The sequence below is a fragment of the Oryctolagus cuniculus genome, chromosome 9 (assembly GCF_051225735.1).
Source record: "Oryctolagus cuniculus isolate XC-2025 breed Fujian yellow rabbit chromosome 9, ASM5122573v1, whole genome shotgun sequence".
Taxonomy (NCBI): Eukaryota; Metazoa; Chordata; class Mammalia; order Lagomorpha; family Leporidae; genus Oryctolagus; species Oryctolagus cuniculus.
In genome coordinates this window covers 98,226,410-98,244,908 of record NC_142875.1, presented here as the reverse complement: position 1 = coordinate 98,244,908, position 18,499 = coordinate 98,226,410, and the positions used below count along the sequence as shown (strand labels likewise).

At 55.8% G+C, this 18,499-nt stretch overlaps 1 protein-coding gene across 5 annotated transcripts in view; it reads right to left on the bottom strand.

Moving 5' to 3' along the window:
* IQSEC3 (IQ motif and Sec7 domain ArfGEF 3) overlaps nt 1-18,499 on the bottom strand; it is a 103,733-nt gene that overhangs the window by 15,250 nt on the left and 69,984 nt on the right. For all 5 annotated transcript variants that reach the window (XR_007921003.3, XR_007921002.3, XM_002712787.6 and 2 more), the window contains 3 exons: nt 8,745-8,867; nt 8,318-8,484; nt 1,281-1,420 (listed from right to left, as the gene is read on the bottom strand). Coding sequence is in view for 3 of the 5 variants with exons in the window: in XM_002712787.6 (XP_002712833.4) it covers nt 1,281-1,420; nt 8,318-8,484; nt 8,745-8,867 (430 nt within the window). In the remaining 2 variants the exon portion in view is untranslated. The remainder of the gene's footprint in view (nt 1-1,280; nt 1,421-8,317; nt 8,485-8,744; nt 8,868-18,499) is intronic.

The window sequence follows — 18,499 nt, the reverse complement described above, 5'->3', positions numbered from 1 at the left end:
GCTCCTGGCTCCTGGCTTCAGATCGGCGCAGTTCTGGTCATTGTGGCCATCTGGGGAGTGAACCATCAGATGGACAACCTCTCTCTCTGTCTCTACATCTCTCTGTAACTCTGTCTTTCAAATAAATAAAATAAATCTTAAAAAAAAAAAAGGATGCCTAGAACCCAGAGCACCTGGGTTCAATACCCTGCGCCAGCTCTCCTCACTCCAATTTCCTGTTAATGTGGGCCCTGGGAGGCAGTAGTGGTGGTGCAAGTAGCCGGGTCTTTGTCATGGGAAAGCCGGATGGAGTCTCTGCTCCTGGTTTCAGCCTGGCCCAACCACGGTCATTGTGGGCATTTGGGGAGTGAACAGTGGAAGGGAGCTTGCTCTCTCTCTCTCTCTCTCTCTCTTGCCTCTGTTTATCAGTCCTCCTCTCTCTTTCTCTCTCTGCCTGTCAAATAATAAACTTATTAAAAAAGAAATCCAGCCATTATTAACCTTTCCCAGTCCATGACCTTGAGGGTGTCCCCATGTCCTGGGCTGGGGCCTGCACCTTTGACACCTCCCCTCTCACCACTGCATACCGAAATGCAAGGGTGCAGGAGCAGGGGAGGGGGAACTGCTCCAGTGTGTAAGTAAAGCCAGTCGCCAGCAAAGTGGACAGATGCGAGGACCTCAGGACAAGGGCTGTAGGGCGAAGCGTCCACTCCTGCGCAGGCTGGGCAGATGCACCAGTGTAGGACCTTAAGGGGCTCCCAGAGTCTCCCTGAGCCAGCGCCACCTCCTTTGCTTGTGTGGGGTGATGCACCTGTGCTGATGGCTAAGCAGTGTCGCATCCTGCAGAGGACGCTCGCTCTCAAAGTCCCTGCACACCTGCTGTGTGTCGCCTGTCACAGCTCACAGGGCAGGTGGTGGTGAGACACCAGGTCTGGAGCCCACTGCCAGGCCCTGCTCAGCAGGACCACCTGGGATTGCTTGGTATCCACCCCCTCCTGGGACAGGGTCCACAACCTCCCCATCTGGACACCCAGAGGCCTTGGCCCTAGGCTGTGGGCAGTCCTTTTGACATCTCCCCTGTCTCGGCTGCTGCAGTATCTGGTGGCTAAGAGGAAACACGGAAATTTGGCCTGGGAGAAAGGTGGCAGAGCCTGGCCACAGTAGGCACTTGGTAACTGCCAAGTGCATGAGTAACAGAAGGAGACGGAAGGAGACACCGGGAGGAAAGAAAGGGGAGGAGGTGGGAGGGGCTTGGCAGGAAGCTGGCCCCCCAGGGACACTGCTGGGCAACGGGCACTCACTGTCTTCATGCCCACGATGGACTTCTCCACCTTGGTGACATATGTGACGTGGTCCTCATTGGACTTGAGCTCCTTCTGCTGTATCCTTTCGTAGATGCCCACCACCAGCTCCCTGGGGATGTCAGCACCATCATCAACACCTGCCAACACAGAGGGGGCAGGCAGAGGACGGGGAGGGGACGAGGGTCAGAGCCCCGCCAGCCCTATCAGACAGAATCCCCCAGAGGGCAGCCTTGACTTTGCCATACCCCTGTTCCAAAGCCTCCCATGGTTGGCTCGCCATACCCATTCAAATAAGGACAACTCCCAAACTCCCACAGTGCGGCCCAACCTGTATCTCCTGCCTCCTCTCCTGACGTTCCCCAGCTGGAGCCTGCGGCCCGAATCTCCCAGGACTCTGTCTTGCCCGTCAGCCACGGTGCCCCGGTCTCCTGCCCAGCGTCTTTGCTTCTGCAGTTCTGTCGCCTCCCGCGCTGTGGTCTTTACCTCCCCCTGCGTTGCCACGTGAGCCTCCTGACGGTGTTCTGTGTGCTTTGCTTTGGCTTTTCCCCTTCCAGGGCCCTCCCCTCCCCTTCCCTGCAGCAGGAGCACGGGGTGAGGGGGCGAGGGATTCACTGAGGAGCAGGACAGGGCAGACTCTCTGCTCCACGCCCACTTCCTAGGAATGCTAACACTCTAGCAACAGAGGTCTCCAGAAAGCTCATAGGGAGTGCGTATTATGAAGAGGTCTATGCACACATTTAAACATTTTTTTGCACCAACATACACATTATGAAATATCAATGCACGCTTTCAAATATCAATGCATGCTTTCCCCCACCCAAAATAAACATCCTTGAATTCCATTTTGTCCGTGAACTTTGTGATGTACCCTCCTGCGGCAATATAGAAATATATATTCTTTGGAGATTAAAAAACAGAGGCAATAAAATATTTCTTCCTTTTGCTTTTCCAAATCTTTCCTCAATGATTAACATTCTTTTGTAAGATGAAACAATTAAAAATATATCAGCTTGGGTACATGCCCCCAGAGGCCTTCTCCCAACTCTGGGGAGGACCCGCTGCCTTCTATGCAGAACTCCCTGGCTTGGCCCTGGGGCTTCCAGGTCGGATCTAGGTTCAGCTCAGGCCAAGGGCCTGGGGGCTTCCAATGAGAAAGAGCAGGGAGAAGGAGTGGCCACTCAGAGGCTCCCAGGTCAGCAGAGCAGCAGGCATAGCCCTGGTGGGAGGTGTTTCTTGGAATGGCAGAAACCCGCACAGACAAAGAGAACAGCACGAGAGACAGTAGCACCGTGGGACCGGGAAGTGCGTGTGAGTGTGTGTGGAAGCGCAATCGGAGGCACCTGGAACCCAGGCCAGTGCTCAGCATGATACAGAGACAGCTAGAGGGGGCAGTGCGGATGCCTGAATGTGGAGGTAAAATAGGAAAGCAGATGGAAAATCAGAGGAAAAAAACCCATGGAGACTTCCCTATCCCCTCCTCTGTGGATGAACCAGGGACTCTGGACTGGGGACTCTAAGCCCAGACAAGGGCGGGGGGTACCTGTGCTGCAAAGTGGGGGTGAAGTCAGCATCTATGCATTAAGAGACTCCCCGAGTCTGTCTCCCACAAAGATCCGCAGAAAGCTGGCAGCTGCAATCAGACTGTCTGGGCGACAGCCTGCATGTGATTCTTCCCAGGCATCATTAAGCACAAGAAGGAGCTGGCGCTGTGGCGTAGCCGATAAAGCCTCCACCCGTAACGCCGGCATCCCATATGGGCACCGATTCAAGTCCTGGCTGCTCCACTCCCAATCCAGCTCCCTGCTAATGCACGTGGCAAAGCAGTGGAGAATGGCCTAAGTGCTTGGGTCCTTGCCACCTATATAGGAGACTAGGAAGAAGCTCCTGGCTCCTGGCTTTGGCCTGGCTCAGATCTGACTATTGCGGCCATTTGGGGAATGCACCAGTAGATGGAAGATCTTTCTCTGTTGCTCTCTGTAACTCTTTCAAATAAACAAATAAATAATACTTTTTTTTTTTTTAAAGATAAGCACAGGAAGGAATACCTAAAGACATTGTAGCCAGGGCTCCGAGCAAAACAGCCCGACCACAAGCCTCTAGCAAAACAGCCCGACCACAAGCCTCTCATGCAAAGCTTGGCAATCAGCAGCTGTCATCCGAGCTCACAGCATCTCTAGCCACGCACTCTTAAATACTCATGGGCAAGCACATCTCAGCAACTGTATTCAGGTCAGTAACATGGAGAGGAAGAGACACGTAGGCAAGGAGGAAGGAACTGCAACAGATATAAGCATCATCATCTCTTCAAACAGACAGGAGATATTGCATCTATGCAACAAGACTCAAATACCACAGAGGAGACACTGAGAGAACAAGACGAGCCCCTGAAGACAAGAATTCGAAGGTGGGAATGAAAACCGTGGGAGGACAGACCTTGGAAGACAAGCCTGAGGGGCATCGTCCAGAAAGGCAAGCAAGGGAGCGAAGATGGCCCAGAGAAAACTCAAAAAACTGGAACTCAAAGCCAGGAGCTCCACTGCAATGCAGGGAAAGCCACCACCTGCAATGCCGGCACCCCATACGGTCACAGGTTCAAGTCTCCACTGCTCCACTTCCAATCCGGCCCCCTCCTTGCTAATGGCCTGGGAAAAGCAGCAGCAGATGACCCACATCCTTGGGCCCCTGCTACCCACTTGGGAGACCCAGATGAAGCTCCTGGCTTCGACCTGGCCCAGCCCTAGGGAATGAACTAGTAGCTTGAAGATCTCTCCTCCGTCTGCCTTTCTCTTTCTCTCTGTAGCTCTGAATTCAAATAAATAAATAAATCTTTAAGCAGATAAAAACAACTAGGCACTCCAACATTGGAATATTAGCAGCTCAAAAGAGAGAGTACAGAGAAAATGGGGAGAGGGCGATTTCAAATATAATCTCTAAGGGCCAACACTGTGGTGCGGCAGGTTAATGCCCTGGCCTGAAGCGCCAGCATCCCATATTGGCACCGGTTTGAGACCCGGCTGCTCCTCTTTCCCTCTGCTATGGCCTGGGAAAGCAGTAGAAGATGGCCCAAGTCCCTGGGTCCCTGCACCCGCGTGGGAGACCTGGAAGAAGCTCCTGGCTCTTAGCTTCAGATCAGCACAGCTCCGGCCATTGTGGCCAATTGGGGAGTGAACCAGCGGATGGAAGACCTCTCTCTCTCTCTCTCTCTCTCTCTCTCTCTCTGCCTCTCCTCTCTCTGTGTAACTCTTTCAAAAAGAAATAGAATCTCTGAGAAAGCTCGCACAATCGGAGCACTTGCCTCTACACTGAAAGGACCACCCTAGCACAGAGACAGTGAACGGGAGAAGAGCCGCGCCAAGGCACACATTCGTGGGAACTCAGAACACGAAGGCAAACAGAAGAACCTACGTGTTTTCAGAGACAGAAAGAAACACAACCCACGAAAGGCCAGGAATTGGCCGTGGCAGAGCAGGAAACCCATCGCAGCAAGGCCTTCGACTCTTGTTTCCATGGTTCGAACCCGGAGTTCCACTCCCAGCAAACTCCCAGTCAGGGGTGAAGACAGGAAGACAGATCACAAGGCACAAGTTCTCAGTTTACCTCTGATGTGCCTTTTCCCCTGGAAGGAAACCCAAAATGGGGGAATCTGTGGAACCCAGGAACCAGGAATCCACTCCAAGAGCAAGGTGAAGGAGACCCCAGCATGACGGCTGCTGTGCTATGAGTCGGTCTTTGCCAATTCAGGGCTTTGGGGCCTAAACACTCACGTAAATGATCTAAGAGGGTGGAGACATCATCCAATCATGGTGTTCCAGGGTGGCCCCCGCACTTGAATGCTGGTGGTTTTATAAGAGACTTCGCAGACACAGGCAGGTGAGCCCCCGTCTCCGGACTCAGCCAGCCACAGCATCATCAGCGGCTGCTGAGCCAATGGGGCTGCCCCATTTTGGGCTGTGAAGTTCCAGAACCAGGAGCCCAAATCCACCTCTCTCCTTCATGCAGTTAGGCTGCCTGAGAATTCCAGAGATACAGAAGATGTTGACGGATGCAGCAGCTGTGTGGCTGGTCCAGTAACGGGTGCAGACAGAGCTCTGGGAACCCCTGCACGATGTGCGAGGACCAAATAGATTGAGAGAAAGTTGACACTTGAGGTGAGAAGTGCGGGGCTAAATTAGTGGCTGGCACATTGAAAGCCAGGCAAATGGAAGAAGAGCACAAACATTAGCCCCAAGAGACACAGGAGCAGAAAGAACTGTAAGCTCCTGTAAGCTCAGGGCTCAGCTCTGCATGGGCTTACCTGGCTCTCGTAACACAAGCACTGATCTTAGCACATGGCTGGGGGAAGTATAGGAGAGAGAGCTAAAGATTTATATTCTAGGTAACGGTGAAAATCAAAAAACCTAACAAGAGCAGCATCTAACAGGGGAAACCAGACCCCTGAGTGTGTGTCCTAGATGTGAAGTTCAAGGGCCAGCAAAACTAATCAGCAGTGACGAAAGCAAAATAGTTGCTACCCCTGGGCCAAGGTGTTGAATGGGATGGGACAGAGTGTTCTGGGTGATGGAAATGACCCATGCCTGGTGCGTAGGTCTGAACCAACGCACGTGTCCATCAAGCTCTTAAGCTTCCTATGTACTTTATATGGTAGAATAGGGCTTCATAAAGTTCGTCAGAGATGTAACGAACAGATACATTTATTTTCTGTGAAGAATTGTGAAAGATCTGCCTATCTAGGGGTCTTCAAAAAGTTCGTGGACAAGGGTTGTCATCGTGGCACGGCAGGGTAAGCCACGGCTCCAGATGCAGGCATCCAGTCTCAGGGTGCCGGTTCGAGTCCTGGTTGCTCTGTTTCTGATCAGCTCTCTACTAATGCAGCTGGGATAACAGCACATGACGGCCTGAGTACTTGGGCCCCTGCCACCCACGTGGGAGACCCAGATGGAGTTCCTAGCTTCAGGGTTCATCCTAGCCCAGTCCTGGTTGTTGCAGTCATCTGGAGAGTGAACCAGCAGATAGAAGATTTCTCTTTTTCTTTCTCTGTCTGCCTTTTAAAAATCAGTTTTTTTTTTAAAAAGTTCATGAAACACACATACATAATGACTTCAAAATATTTTTGCACCAAAACTGACTTACCTTTCAATTCAATTTTTGCACAAACTTTTTTCATGTGTGAATTAAAAAAAGACTCATTTATTTATTTATTTGAAAGTAACAGTTTCAGAGATAGAAGGAGAGACAGAAAGAGAGATCTTCCATTCGCTGGTTTGCTCCCCAGATAGTCACAATGGCTAGGACTGGTCCAGGCCAAAGCCAGGAGCCAGGAGCCAGGAGCTTCTTTCAGATCTTCCACCCAGGTGGCTGAGGCCGAAGCAGTTGGGCCATCCTCCACTGCTTTTCCCAGGCCATTAGCAGAGAGTTGGACAGGAAGCAAAGCAGCCTGGACATGAACCAGTGCCCATATGGGATGCTGGGGTTGCAGGTGGTGGCTTTACTGCTACGCCACAATGCTGGTTCCATCACAGACTTTTTTGAAATATCATCGTGTGTATTCTATTCCAACAAGCAAAAGCGAGAGAGGATGGAAAGCAACAGAAGCACGTTATTATGAATCAGAAGAAATGAAGTAAATAGCTGAAAAGGTTGAAACTGGTGGTCCTCTAGTGGTAGAGGCCTTCCCAAGGTCAGAAAAAAGAAAAAAAAGAAACTTACCCTGGGAATGGAATGTGGGCAGCATCGGCTTGCCTATCAATGCAGCAACTGTGGCTATCATCTGCTTCTATGTAACCATGTCGGCTTCTGCATGCTAGTACTGGCAAGGCCATTAACCCTTTTACCCTTGCCAGACAGCGTGCAGCTCAGTACATGAGTGAAAGAAACACCATCAGTAACTATGGACACCTGCCCAGCAGTGTATCAATCCTGTGGCCTCCATGTAGCATTAGAATACCTAATCACACCTAAGCAGAAAGCCATATAAGGAGACAAAGAGGCTTAAACCATAGATAAGGAGCACCCTTCTTTGTTGGGTGCTGGCTTTTTGGATGTGAACCCAACTGGCCTTATGCTGGCATAATGATACAAGACTGCGTCTTGGCCTTGGTGTCTGGTCTTTGTTCACGAATCCCACTGCATTTTTTTTTTTTTTTTTTTTTTTTTTTTTTTACAGGCAGAGTGGATAGTGAGAGAGAGAGAGAGAGACAGAGAAAGGTCTTCCTTTGCCATTGGTACACCCTCCAATGGCCGCCGTGGCCGGCGTGCTGCGGCCGGTGCACCACGCTGATCCAAAGGCAGGAGCCAGGTGCTTCTCCTGGTCTCCCATGGGGTGCAGGGCCCAAGCACTTGGGCCAACCTCCACTGCACTCCCGGGCCACAGCAGAGAGCTGGCCTGGAAGAGGGGCAACCAGGACAGAATCTGGCGCCCCGACCAGGACTAGAACCCGGTGTGCCGGTGCCGCAAGGTGGAGGATTAGCCTAGTGAGCCGTGGCGCCGGCCCCACTGCACTCTTAAGAGTGGACAGAGGGCCAGGCCCTGACTTTTCTGTAGTAAGCCTGTGGACTGATTTCACTTTATTAAATGATGTGCACGTATGTTTTTAATTTTTTAAATGCCAAAACTCAATGGTGCACATATCTCACTCTGTGGGTTTTGACTGGATCCCTACCAGGGCTGCAAGGTATACATCACAAACGACTGGGCAGGCAGAGGCTGACTGACGGGCAGGCAGAGGCTGACTGACGCGCAGCCCTGAAGCACCTGCTCCTGGCTCCTCCCTCACAGGTTGTGTGGTGGGAAGGCCTGGAGTCACCCAGCCACCACTCTGGCCCAAGGGCCTGGAGAGCAGTCCAGGGAAGATGTCCCACTCAGCAGTGCCCAAGACCCCTGATGCTTTGAGCAGGGCAGTGGCAGTGGGCCCAGATGCCTGGCACACACACAGCTTTCTCAGCCTGCCAGTGGGGGACCAGGCCCCGGGAGCAGGTGAGGAGCAGCCCCGGGGGCCCCGACTCACAGCTCTGGGCCTCGGCGGGTGCAGCCTCACCTCGCAGGTTGCGGATGAAGTCCTCCAGCATCATCTTGCGGTCGGGCTTGATGTTGGGGCTGTACATGTCGGTGTTGAGGAGGATGATGGCAAAGGCCAGGATGAAGATGGTGTCGGGGTTGTGGAACTGCTGCACCACCTCGGGGTTGCACATGCAGTAGCGCTGGCTGCGGGGACACATGTGGAGTGGACAGTGAGCCCTCGCCCCGGCCTGGCCCCACAGTGCGGCAACAGAGGATGGTGGAGGGGGCAGCCTAGCTCCCTGCTCCCTACACCAGTCCTCTGCCCACCAGGACCTCGTCTTGCACAGCTGCTCAATACAGATGTGCTTAGCGAGAGACAAGGGAGGGTGTCCTGTCCCACTGGGGCTTCTCCCCAGCACCCCTCCTGGCTTGCGGCTCGCAGTGGGGCCAGCGGACGGTCCTACCTGAAGGCCTCGATGAGCCGCTCCACCTTCTGGGCCTCTCCTTGCACGCGGATGTGAGCCTGGAACTTGCGCAGGGCCTCGTCCAGCTCCATGCTGGAGAAGTCCATCTCGTCCACCACGCAGCTGGGGGCGGGAAGGAGGAGGGGCCGTGAGGGAGCAGCTACGCCTGCTGGGGCTGAGGAGCAAGGCACAGCACCGCCCCCTTCCCACCCCACTGGCTGCAGGTCTGGGGAAGTCTCTTTCCGTAACCTAAGGGGATGTCTTTGGCCATCTAACACCGCACCCTGGCAGCATTCACAGCTGAGGCCATGGAGCTAGGGGGAGGCGGGACTCAGCTCCTCCAGCTCTAAACCCCCAGTTCTGTCCTCTCAGCCTCAGAACTCCTCTGGGTCCACAAAGCTTTCAGTGCAGAACCCATGCAAGGTGCTCTCCCATTCTTGGAGACCTGGGGCAGCTGTGGTTTCTCCCCAGTTTAACGTTTGTCTCCCATCTGCGTCTCCAGGTGACAGAAGTCCCCCTTCTGCATGGGCTCGTAGGGAGGGGACCACACCCCCGCCAAGCTCTGGGGCCATCCTCACAGCCAACCTGCTTCCCTCTCTAGCCAGCCCCCAGCTCTCAAGGGGCTGTGCTGGGGCCAGAGAGGGCCTCAGCGGATCCAATGTCAAATTTAGCTTCCTGTGGGATGGGACAGAGAGACAGGAGGCCTAGATTGGGGCCTGGCCTTCCCACTGACTTTGGCTCATGACTCACTTTGGGAGTCCTGGTTTGTTCTGACAGGGAGGAGGTAAGAGTGCCCACTCCCCAAAGGCCACCTCTGAGATGCCGTCCCTGGGCCTGGAGGGTGGGCATCCAATGGGGAAGGGGTGGTGGTGCCAGTCCCCCAGATAAGCAGTCTCTTTCCTCCGGCCTTCTTCCCCCTCATTTCGGGGGGAAGAAGGAGGAGAGCGCATCCCCAAGGGCTCCTAGACAGGGAAGGAAGGGCGCTGGGGGCTGAGACTCTTCCCTTCCCTCTCCCGAGGGCAGGGCCAGCTTCAGCTATGAGCTCAGCCTCGGCTGGGTCAGGCTCTGTGTCTCTCAGGTTTGTGGGCTGGCGGTGAATGGGGGCTGGGGGATGAGAATGCTGCCCAAATGTGAGAATGGGCAATGGGGAGCCGAGGCCTCCAGGTCCAGCCAGGTGAGAGGCCACTCTGATTTGCCAGTGGCCCTTGTCACCTGTACCTTGGGTCCTCCCTAGCTGCTCCGAGGGCTGCCTTATGGGGCCCCCATCTGCCTGTCCCCATGGCCCAGGTCAGCTGCAGCCACAAGTGATGCCGACTGGGGCTGCGGCCTGAGACGCCCATGGTGCAGTGGCGACTGGGGAAGCATTCCTGGAGAAGGCCCAGTGCAGCCACGCAGCCGGGATCAGGCCAGAGTGAGGGGGCCGGGGAAGGAGAGGGACAGAGAGCCGCTGGGAGGGGAGGTGCAGACAAGGAGAACACGGAGAGAACCAAAGGGGGAGACAGAGAAAGAGGCAAAGAACAAGTGAAACAGACGGGCAGCAGGGGAGAGGGGGAGAGAGAGAGAGAAATGATCAAAAGGGAGGGAGAGATGGGAGGGAGGCAGAAAACAGGAAAACAGAGATACGGGTGCGGAAAGGGGAGGGGGAGAAAGAGAGGATGCAGGACACAGATGAGAATCAAGGAAGACACGGTAGATGGGGTGGGATACGGGCATGGGGCAGAGGGTACCCACCTTGCACCCCCTCACTGCAGGCCCCTGACACAGCCCACCCTGACCGAGAGGCCTGGCTCCTCGGAGGGCCCTGACGGGTGCTTGGTCCCTCTGGCCTGGTATCCAGCTGATTCCTGGGACTGGCCCACCTCAGCCCAGCTCCCCGCTCCTGCTTTCTCCCTGTGGCTTCCTCACTCCAGGTCCTGGCACCCAGCTTCCTCCCCCCATGGCCCATCCAGACCCTCTGTCCAGGCCCCAGGCCCCAGAGCTCTGCACAGGCCTTGGGCCACAGTGGTGGGGTGACTGCTGCAGGCCGGGGCATAGTGGGGGAGGCAGCAGCTGGTAAGGGCGGCCCTGCGCTGCCAAGCGTGGTGGCCTAGTTTCCAGCCGTTCACTTAGGTGATGTGCAGCCCTCTCTCTCTCTCGCTCTGGGCAGGCTGAGGAGCCGCCTTGGTGGGAGTGCCAGCCCATGAAACCAGGTGCACTGAGGACAGCCCCCATAGGCCCCCAACGTGGGGGGCCTGGGGAGCCCCTGGGCCCAGGAGCCAGGGGACCCTCCCAGTGTGTTCTGAGGACCCCAGCTCAGGTTCCAAGACAATTTACTGAAATACAGATCCCCGGAGTCCTCCCCAGATCCTGAGAATACAGGGTGGGGGAGGGGGTTGGAGTGGGGAGGCCTTGCACCCCAGGGGATTCTTAAGCTGTGAAAACCAGGGGCTGAGCTGAGTGGGAGGGGCCTGGGGGCTGCTGCTATGGTCATCAGCAACTAGTGGGCCACCAGGTTGCTGGGGACGCTTTTCCCAGGGGGTGTCTGCAATGGCCACCGGCCACCAGGAGGGAGGAGGCCATGTTGGGTGGTGGCAAGGCGCTGCTCTCGTCCACGGGGCAGGCCACCTCCCTGTCCTCCCAGGTGAGCCCTCAGGAGCCCTCTTCCCTCCTGGGCCTTCTCTGCCCAGGCTCTGGGAGCCCCACCCCGCCCTGCCCCAGCCAGCCTGTGTCGTCCTGGGGAAGGAGCCTGCGGTGGGGGCGCGTGCTCGCCCGGTGCGCACAGCCCTCGTGCCCTCACAGCACAGCTGTCTTTCACGCCTCAGTGGAAGCTGCAGCCTGCACCTCCTGACCCGCGGGCGTCTCACTCTGCAGCGTCTGCCAGCACTTACAGTCGGGTCTGTGGCCTTGGACGCAGGACCCAGGACGGTGGTTTCCTTAAGATGGAACCATCGCACGCTTCCAGCTGCTCTTTGCTGATGCGTAACCTCCCCATTTCACAGGAGGCAAAAGTAAGACCTCACAGACGTTTGCCCCTTGCTCCCACAATGAGGAAGAGCAGGTTCTTGGCTTCCTGGTCGGGGGGAGGCCTCTTCCCCTCAAGTCTGTGTGGGCGGGGTGGCTCCCCCAGTGGTGGGAAGCCCCCTTCGAGCTCTTTGCTGGGTGCTGTGCTTAGGGCTTCCCCAAGGGCACAAGGGCTCGGCTCAGGCTTTGCAAACCAGTGCTGCGCCATCATCACCCCTTGATTTCTGTTCCGTGCTCACAGGAGAGCCAGCCCTGCAGGGGGACTGTACAAGTCTCGTTCCCTGTGGGAGCCCCCCTCCAGCTCTGTCCTCAGAAGGCTGCTATTGTACTTGGTGGGTGCCCGGGAAGGGCCATGTGGACCTGGCCCTAGAGGCCTGGCTGTTGGTAAGTGAGGAGCTGCTTTGTCGGCTGTGGCCAGCAGCGTGGCCACGGGATTACGCACAGGGCCGGAGCTGGCCTGAGTGCACAGAGCTCTCTGTAGGCGCCGGTACCCCTGCCTTCCTGTCTTTCCCCACCCTGATAGTGGCCGGCTGTCGAGGCCAGGCCGGGCAAGACAAGACTCCGATCTGAGAGGCAGGCGGTGAACGCAGTCAAAAACGATCCCTGAACCACAGTGACAAAGCAAATGTAGGAAGAAGTCAAGGTTCCATGAGGAGACAAAGGAGACACACATGGAGTCCATCCTGCTGGGTCTGGAAAGGCCTCCTGGGGGAACATGGCACTGGAGCTGGGATCTGAACTAGCAGCGAGAGTCAACTAGAGGTCGGGGCAGGACTGGGGGTGCTCTGAGGTGGGGTGGGGTGGAGCCCAGGCAGAGGCTGTGTGGAGGAAAGAGCTTTCAAGAAAGGCCCTGGGGATGGGGCCGGGGGAGGCTGATGGAAGGACAGTGGCTGGGGCTGGGAGGGGCAGAGCTTCGCAGGTCATAAGTTTCTCCTGGATGCAGCAGGAGACAACAGCAGGGCGTGATCAGAGGAGTGATGGGACCCTGTTTGCTTCCAGCTGATCTCTCTGGCTATTAGGGGAGAGTGGACGGAAGGGAGGGGGCAGGGACCAAGGGGAGGGTCGGTTGGGATGCTGCTGCGGTGTCTAGACAAGAGCTGAGGAGGCGTGGGCTAAGGGAGGAGCAGCGGGCACCGACTGAGGGCGCCATCTGGGATGGGACAGGCGGTAGAGGGACTGTGGATGGAGGCGCTGTTCTTTGCAAGGAGGGCGTAAGCCGGGGACACAGGCAGGGGCAGGGATTGAGAGGTCCCTCTCGCAGCTGCAGTTTCTGCCTCTCTGTTAAGCACTCAGAGGTTCAGCTTTTTAATTTAATAGGTTAACACCCTTCCTTGACCCCTCATGGCTCTCTATCCCCCACTGTCTTCTGTACTCTTTCTTGGACCCAAACTTGTAGAAGTCTGTCTCACTCAGACTGTCTCTGCTTTGCCACTTCCATTTGTTCTGCAACCTGCTCACAACACTGAATTGTCCACACCACACTGCCAGCTCTAATGGCCTCCCCTCTGTCCTCAGCTCCACAGCTCCTCGGCACTGTCAACACCACCGATCACTCCCTTCTCTTTGGCTCCCGTCACACACCCCTGTCTCTCTTGGGAGGGGGCCCTCCTCCATTGCACCCCAACACCCACCCTGGGCCCTTTGCCCTGAGCTCTGACTTAGGGCAGGCCCCCGCCTTTTTCTCTCTCTCACCAATGTCTCTCTGTGCAACCTCACCCATTCCCAAGGCCGTAAAAGCCTCCAAGTGCAGCGGGCGCACAATCACTCATTTCTGGTTCACCCACTAAATGATTTTCTGTTTGGTTGCCCTCCATGGTGTGTAAAAGACCATGCAAAGCTGTGGTGCCAGTGCGCGTGGCGGGCTCGTGTGAACCAGGGGGCTGTGCACCTCATCAGAACTCGGCCAGCACGCTTCGGGCATTCCGGCTGGCGGAAGGCATCCAGGGTGCTGTGAGGTGGCTGCCAGTCGCTGGGCAAGGTTCACAAGGCCGTGGGTTGTGCCAGCATCTCTTGCAGGCAAAGTCAGGCTTCACCTATTTAACTCGCTTTGAGTAAATATTCGACAATGATAGGTTTGATATGTTCTTCGGATGAAAAGTCCCCAGAGCCAGCCGATATCGCTCTTCCCCTTAAATTGGAAATACACGCAGCAGTATTGGCAGAGTTGGTGCCAACATAGTGGGCCTGATCCACAGACAGGCTCAGCAAACAGAGACCGAATGTCCCCAGTTCTCATCAGCTCAGGACCTGGCTTTCTCCCACGCCTGTCACAGCTCTGGGCTCTGCCTGCTCCTCCCCTCTCCGGGACCACAGCTGTGGTTCAGGACCTCACCTGCTCTCACCAAAACTGCAACCAGCACCCCTGCAACCCCGCCTTCCAGAGGGCTCCTTCTAAGGACACTCACTGGTCTCTGTGTCCTCAAGGGCTTCCCACATCCCTGGTGTGCAGGTCAAGTTCCTCAGTGGAGCAAGCCAGGCCCTGGGAGCATCCCAGCTTCTCGTGCTCTATCCCATCTAGGCTGCCCCCTGCATCCTGCCCCCAGGCCGCCATACCTGGCCCCTGCCGCCGCACCCCAGCCTCGCAGGTCTCTGGCTGAGGAACTCTCGGAGTCGTCCTCCACCTGTCCTGCACCCAGACAGGCCTCCTGTCTACCGCTGCATTTTACACCCTGTGTCTGCACTCCTTGCTGGTCTCCCCACCAGGCCGTGAGCTCCTTCAGCAGAGGCTGGTTCTTTCCTCTCTGCATCCTGGTGTACACTGGACTCAGGGCTTCACAGGAAGAGGGAGTGCCTGAGCCACCGAGTCAGCAAGCAGGACCTGGGCACCCCGTCAGCTGGAGAAGCGGCCCCGCCAGACGGCACCCGCAACCCCGCAAGCTCTCCCCAGGGGTCCAGGGTTGCTCCTCTCAAGATCTGCCCAAGATCGCCTGGAGCTCTTCCTGAGATCTGGACACGGCTGCCAGGGAAATGGCCTGAGGATCAGACAGGGCGCACACGCTTTCCCCTTTCTCGGCTGCCTATGAGCAGGTGAGTGACGACAAGCGGGCAAAATGGCACTGATTATATTGCTTCCAGCTGAGCGTGTCTGGACCTGGCTCGGAGCCGCCTGGATACATGAGCGAAGGGTGAGGGCTGCCAGCCTTGCCCGGGCCTCCCTCTCTTCCCTGTGGGCTTTTGCAGGGACTGCGGCGAATACCTCAGGAGGGCAGGGAGCCAGCAGCACAGATGTTCCGTGCATAAACAGGTACAGCCTTGCATGAAATTGCTTGTTCACGCTGATGGGTGCGTGGCATCAGTTTATGTTGCAGGGAAATGAAGAGCCCTACACGACCGTGATCAAAACGAATTTTGTCATCTCAACTTTTAAAAAATGGGGGCTGAAAATAGATAATGGCGCCGGCGCCGCTGCTCAATAGGCTAATCCTCCGCCTAGCGGCGCTGGCACACCGGGTTCTAGTCCCAGTCGGGGTGCCAGATTCTGTCCCGGCTGCCCCTCTTCCAGGCCAGCTCTCTGCTGTGGCCCGGGAAGGCAGTGGAGGATGGCCCAAGTGCTTGGGCCCTGCACCCCATGGGAGACCGGGAGAAGCACCTGGCTCCTGCCATCGGATCAGTGCGGTGCACCGGCCGCAGCGCGCCAGCCGTGGCGGCCATTGGAGGGTGAACCAACGGCAAAGGAAGACCTTTCTCTCTGTCTCTCTCTCTCTCTCACTATCCATTCTGCCTGTCCAAAAAAAAAAAAAAAAAAAAAAAGATAATGGCAACAGTGGGGATTAAAAAAATTTTTTTAAAGAAATTTATTTGAGAGGCAGACACAACTGGTTCACCTCTCAAATTCTCACAACAGCCAGGAGCCTGGAGACTCAACCTGGGGCTCCCATGTGGATGTCAGGAACCAAACCCCTTGAAGCCAGAACTGGGAGTGCGGCTGGGTCTTAACCAGGCCCTCTGACATGTGAAGCAGGCATCCTGACCAGCATCTTAACTGCTGTGCCAAACGTGCACCACAACACCAGAGACCTTCTCTTTTTTTTTTTAAGATTTATTTTTTATTTATTTGGAAAGCAGAGTGACGGGGGTTGGGAGTGGAGAGAGAGAGAGAGAGAGAGAATCTTTCTTCCATCTGCTGGTTCACTCCCCAGATGGCTGCAACAACGGGCTGGGCCAGGCTGAAGCCAGGAGCCTGGAACTCCATCAGGCTCTCCCAGGTGGGGCCATTTTCTGGTGCTTTCCCAGGCACATTAGCAGGGAGCTGGACCAGAAGCAGAGTAGCTGATGCTGATGCCAGTGTGGCAAGCAGTGGCTTAACCTGCTGTGCCACAGCACTGGCCCCACCCGAAAGGATTTTTATTGGGCTGGATGGTACAGCCGAGATGGAAAGGTGAGGTCGCTGTTGCAGCCTGGGAAGATGTGTGAGAGCTTCCACGCGGAAGCCGAGCCCAGGTCTCAGGATTAGGATGGAAAACCAAACTGCCCAGTGCCATGGGCTGTAGGGACCCTGGTTTTATTCTGCAGTTCTTGGCTCACACAATTTAATTAAAAATATCTCTGTCCAACAGAGTTATTTTTATTGGTCAGCGCTCATAAAGAAGCTCCACAAAGGTCAAGGCCTTTTAGGAAAATGTGATGAGGCTAAGAAAATAGAGCAGGAGGACGCTGACTCAGGAGGACCTGCTGGTTCTCCTGGGGACGGCAGGGACAAGGACAGTGTCCTCTGAGGAGTCCTCTGAGGGGACAGCTGCCAGTCACAGCCTGAAGACACCGGAAACCACAGAAGGAAGTGCAGACCACCCAGACAAGCCAGAGACCACTGATGCCTCGGATGACCCCCTTCTGCTGGCCTCGGCAGCAGCCCTGTGTGCCGGAGCTTCTCACGCTTCAGCGTGCAGTGGAAACACCTGCCGGGCTTATTAACACAGAGTGCTGGGCCTCACCCCAGTGCTGGCTGTGTGGGCCTAGAGTGGGGCCTGAGACTCTGCATTGCCAGAGGAGGCACTTTGCCAGTACCGGGGGTGGCATGGAAGACGCCAGACCCTTGGGGTCAGACACTTTTGGGTTCGACTCTAAGCTGTTCAGTTCGAGTCGCTTAGCCTCTCTATGCTGCACCTTCCCCACCTGCAGCATGCAGATAGTGCCTGTGACATCTAGGCAGGGCTGCTGCCAGTTTTAAAAGGTAACAGTGTGTGGGGTGGGTGTTATGGTGCAGTAGGTTAAGCTGCTGCTTACAATCCCATATTGGAGTGCCTGGGCTTGAGTCCTGTCTCCACTTCTGATCCAACTCCCTGCTAAGGCACCTGGGAGACAGCAGATAATGGCTCAAGTACTTGGGTTTCTGCCACCCATGTGGGAGACCTGGGTGGGGTTCCCGGCTCCTGGCTTCAGCCCAGTTCAGCCCTAGCTGGTGCAGCATTTGAGAAGTGAACCAGTGGATGGGAGAGCTCCTCTCTGTCCATCTCTCCTCTTCTCTCTGTAACTGCATTTCCAATAAACCAAAAACAAACAAACAAAATCCCAAACTGCTGTAAAAAAACATAATGCATATAGAGTTCCTGGGAGTATCAGGGCTTAATAAATGGTGGCTCTTGTTTTGTGCCTGGAGACTAAGCCCAGGCTGGCAACACCCGGTCTGTGAGGGGCTTCTTAGTACTCCCCCGCCCCAGCTTCCGAGTGAAGATGGCTCTTTCCTCTGCCACCATTTAGCTCTGCCTGAAATGGCATCTTTAGACAGTCACCCACTGGCCTTTGAAAGTACACACACAGGAGAGAGAAAAGAGAATCTAGCGCAGCCCTCCGGAGACGTATGAATCAGCTTCTCTGTCCGGCTTTCCTCCTAGCTGGGAGGATGGGAGTGCAGCAAACGAAGCGTGGCCACAGGGTGGGAGAGCACCTGATTCTGCCCAGCTTCTCTGCACTGGCGGGAGACTGGCCGTGTCCTCCCTCTGGGCCTTTGCCTCTGCCTGGGTCAGAGGAGAGGGCTGGCTAAGCTGATCGCGGCGCAGCCTCCTGGTGCCGTCGTGTGCATGTGGGGGTGGACAAGGACTGTAAACGCATGAAATTCTCTCTCCTCTCAGCTGAAGCACAGAACCCCGGGGACTCCCGATCTAAGCCCCGGATGCTCTCTGTGCCTAACCTCTCTGTTCCTTCATTTGGTACAGATCAGCAGCACTGCTCTCTCAGCGGGCTGCAAAGCTGGAATGAGCTTCTGGGTGCGAGGTTCTTGGAGCGGCACCTGCTGGCTCACGGCCGGCGTTCAGTGTCTATGAGCTGCCATGAATTATGTTGTGGTCTGCACGCTTACCAACAGCGCTGCCCCCCAAAAACCCCATGAGAGGATGACTCCTAGAAGTCCCTCCTAGAAGCCCAACCTCACAGAGATGGAAAGGGATCCCCTTCCCCTTCCAGACCTGGGCTTGGGCACTCAGGAAGGGGCTGGGTGGCAGGCCTGGTCATTTCTCGTGCAGAAGTCTGGTTTCTACACTAAAGTGATCTAACCAAAGGCCGTCTCAACCCTGGATGCATTCAGTCCCTATGTGGGGTTCCAAGATGCCCACACATGTATAAGAATGAGCAGGCGCTCAACTCCCGTGATGGCTCACTATTGGTAGAATCCTTCATCTGAGTGTGGTGGGGTGGGGCGTGGGGTGCCAGAGGGATGAAGGGTCAAGGTCATAGACCAGAAGACCCCCTCCTTCCACTCCTCTGAGCCGTGGCAGCGTAAAGCTTTGGAAGCAATGGAAATAACCCCAAGTCGCTGACCC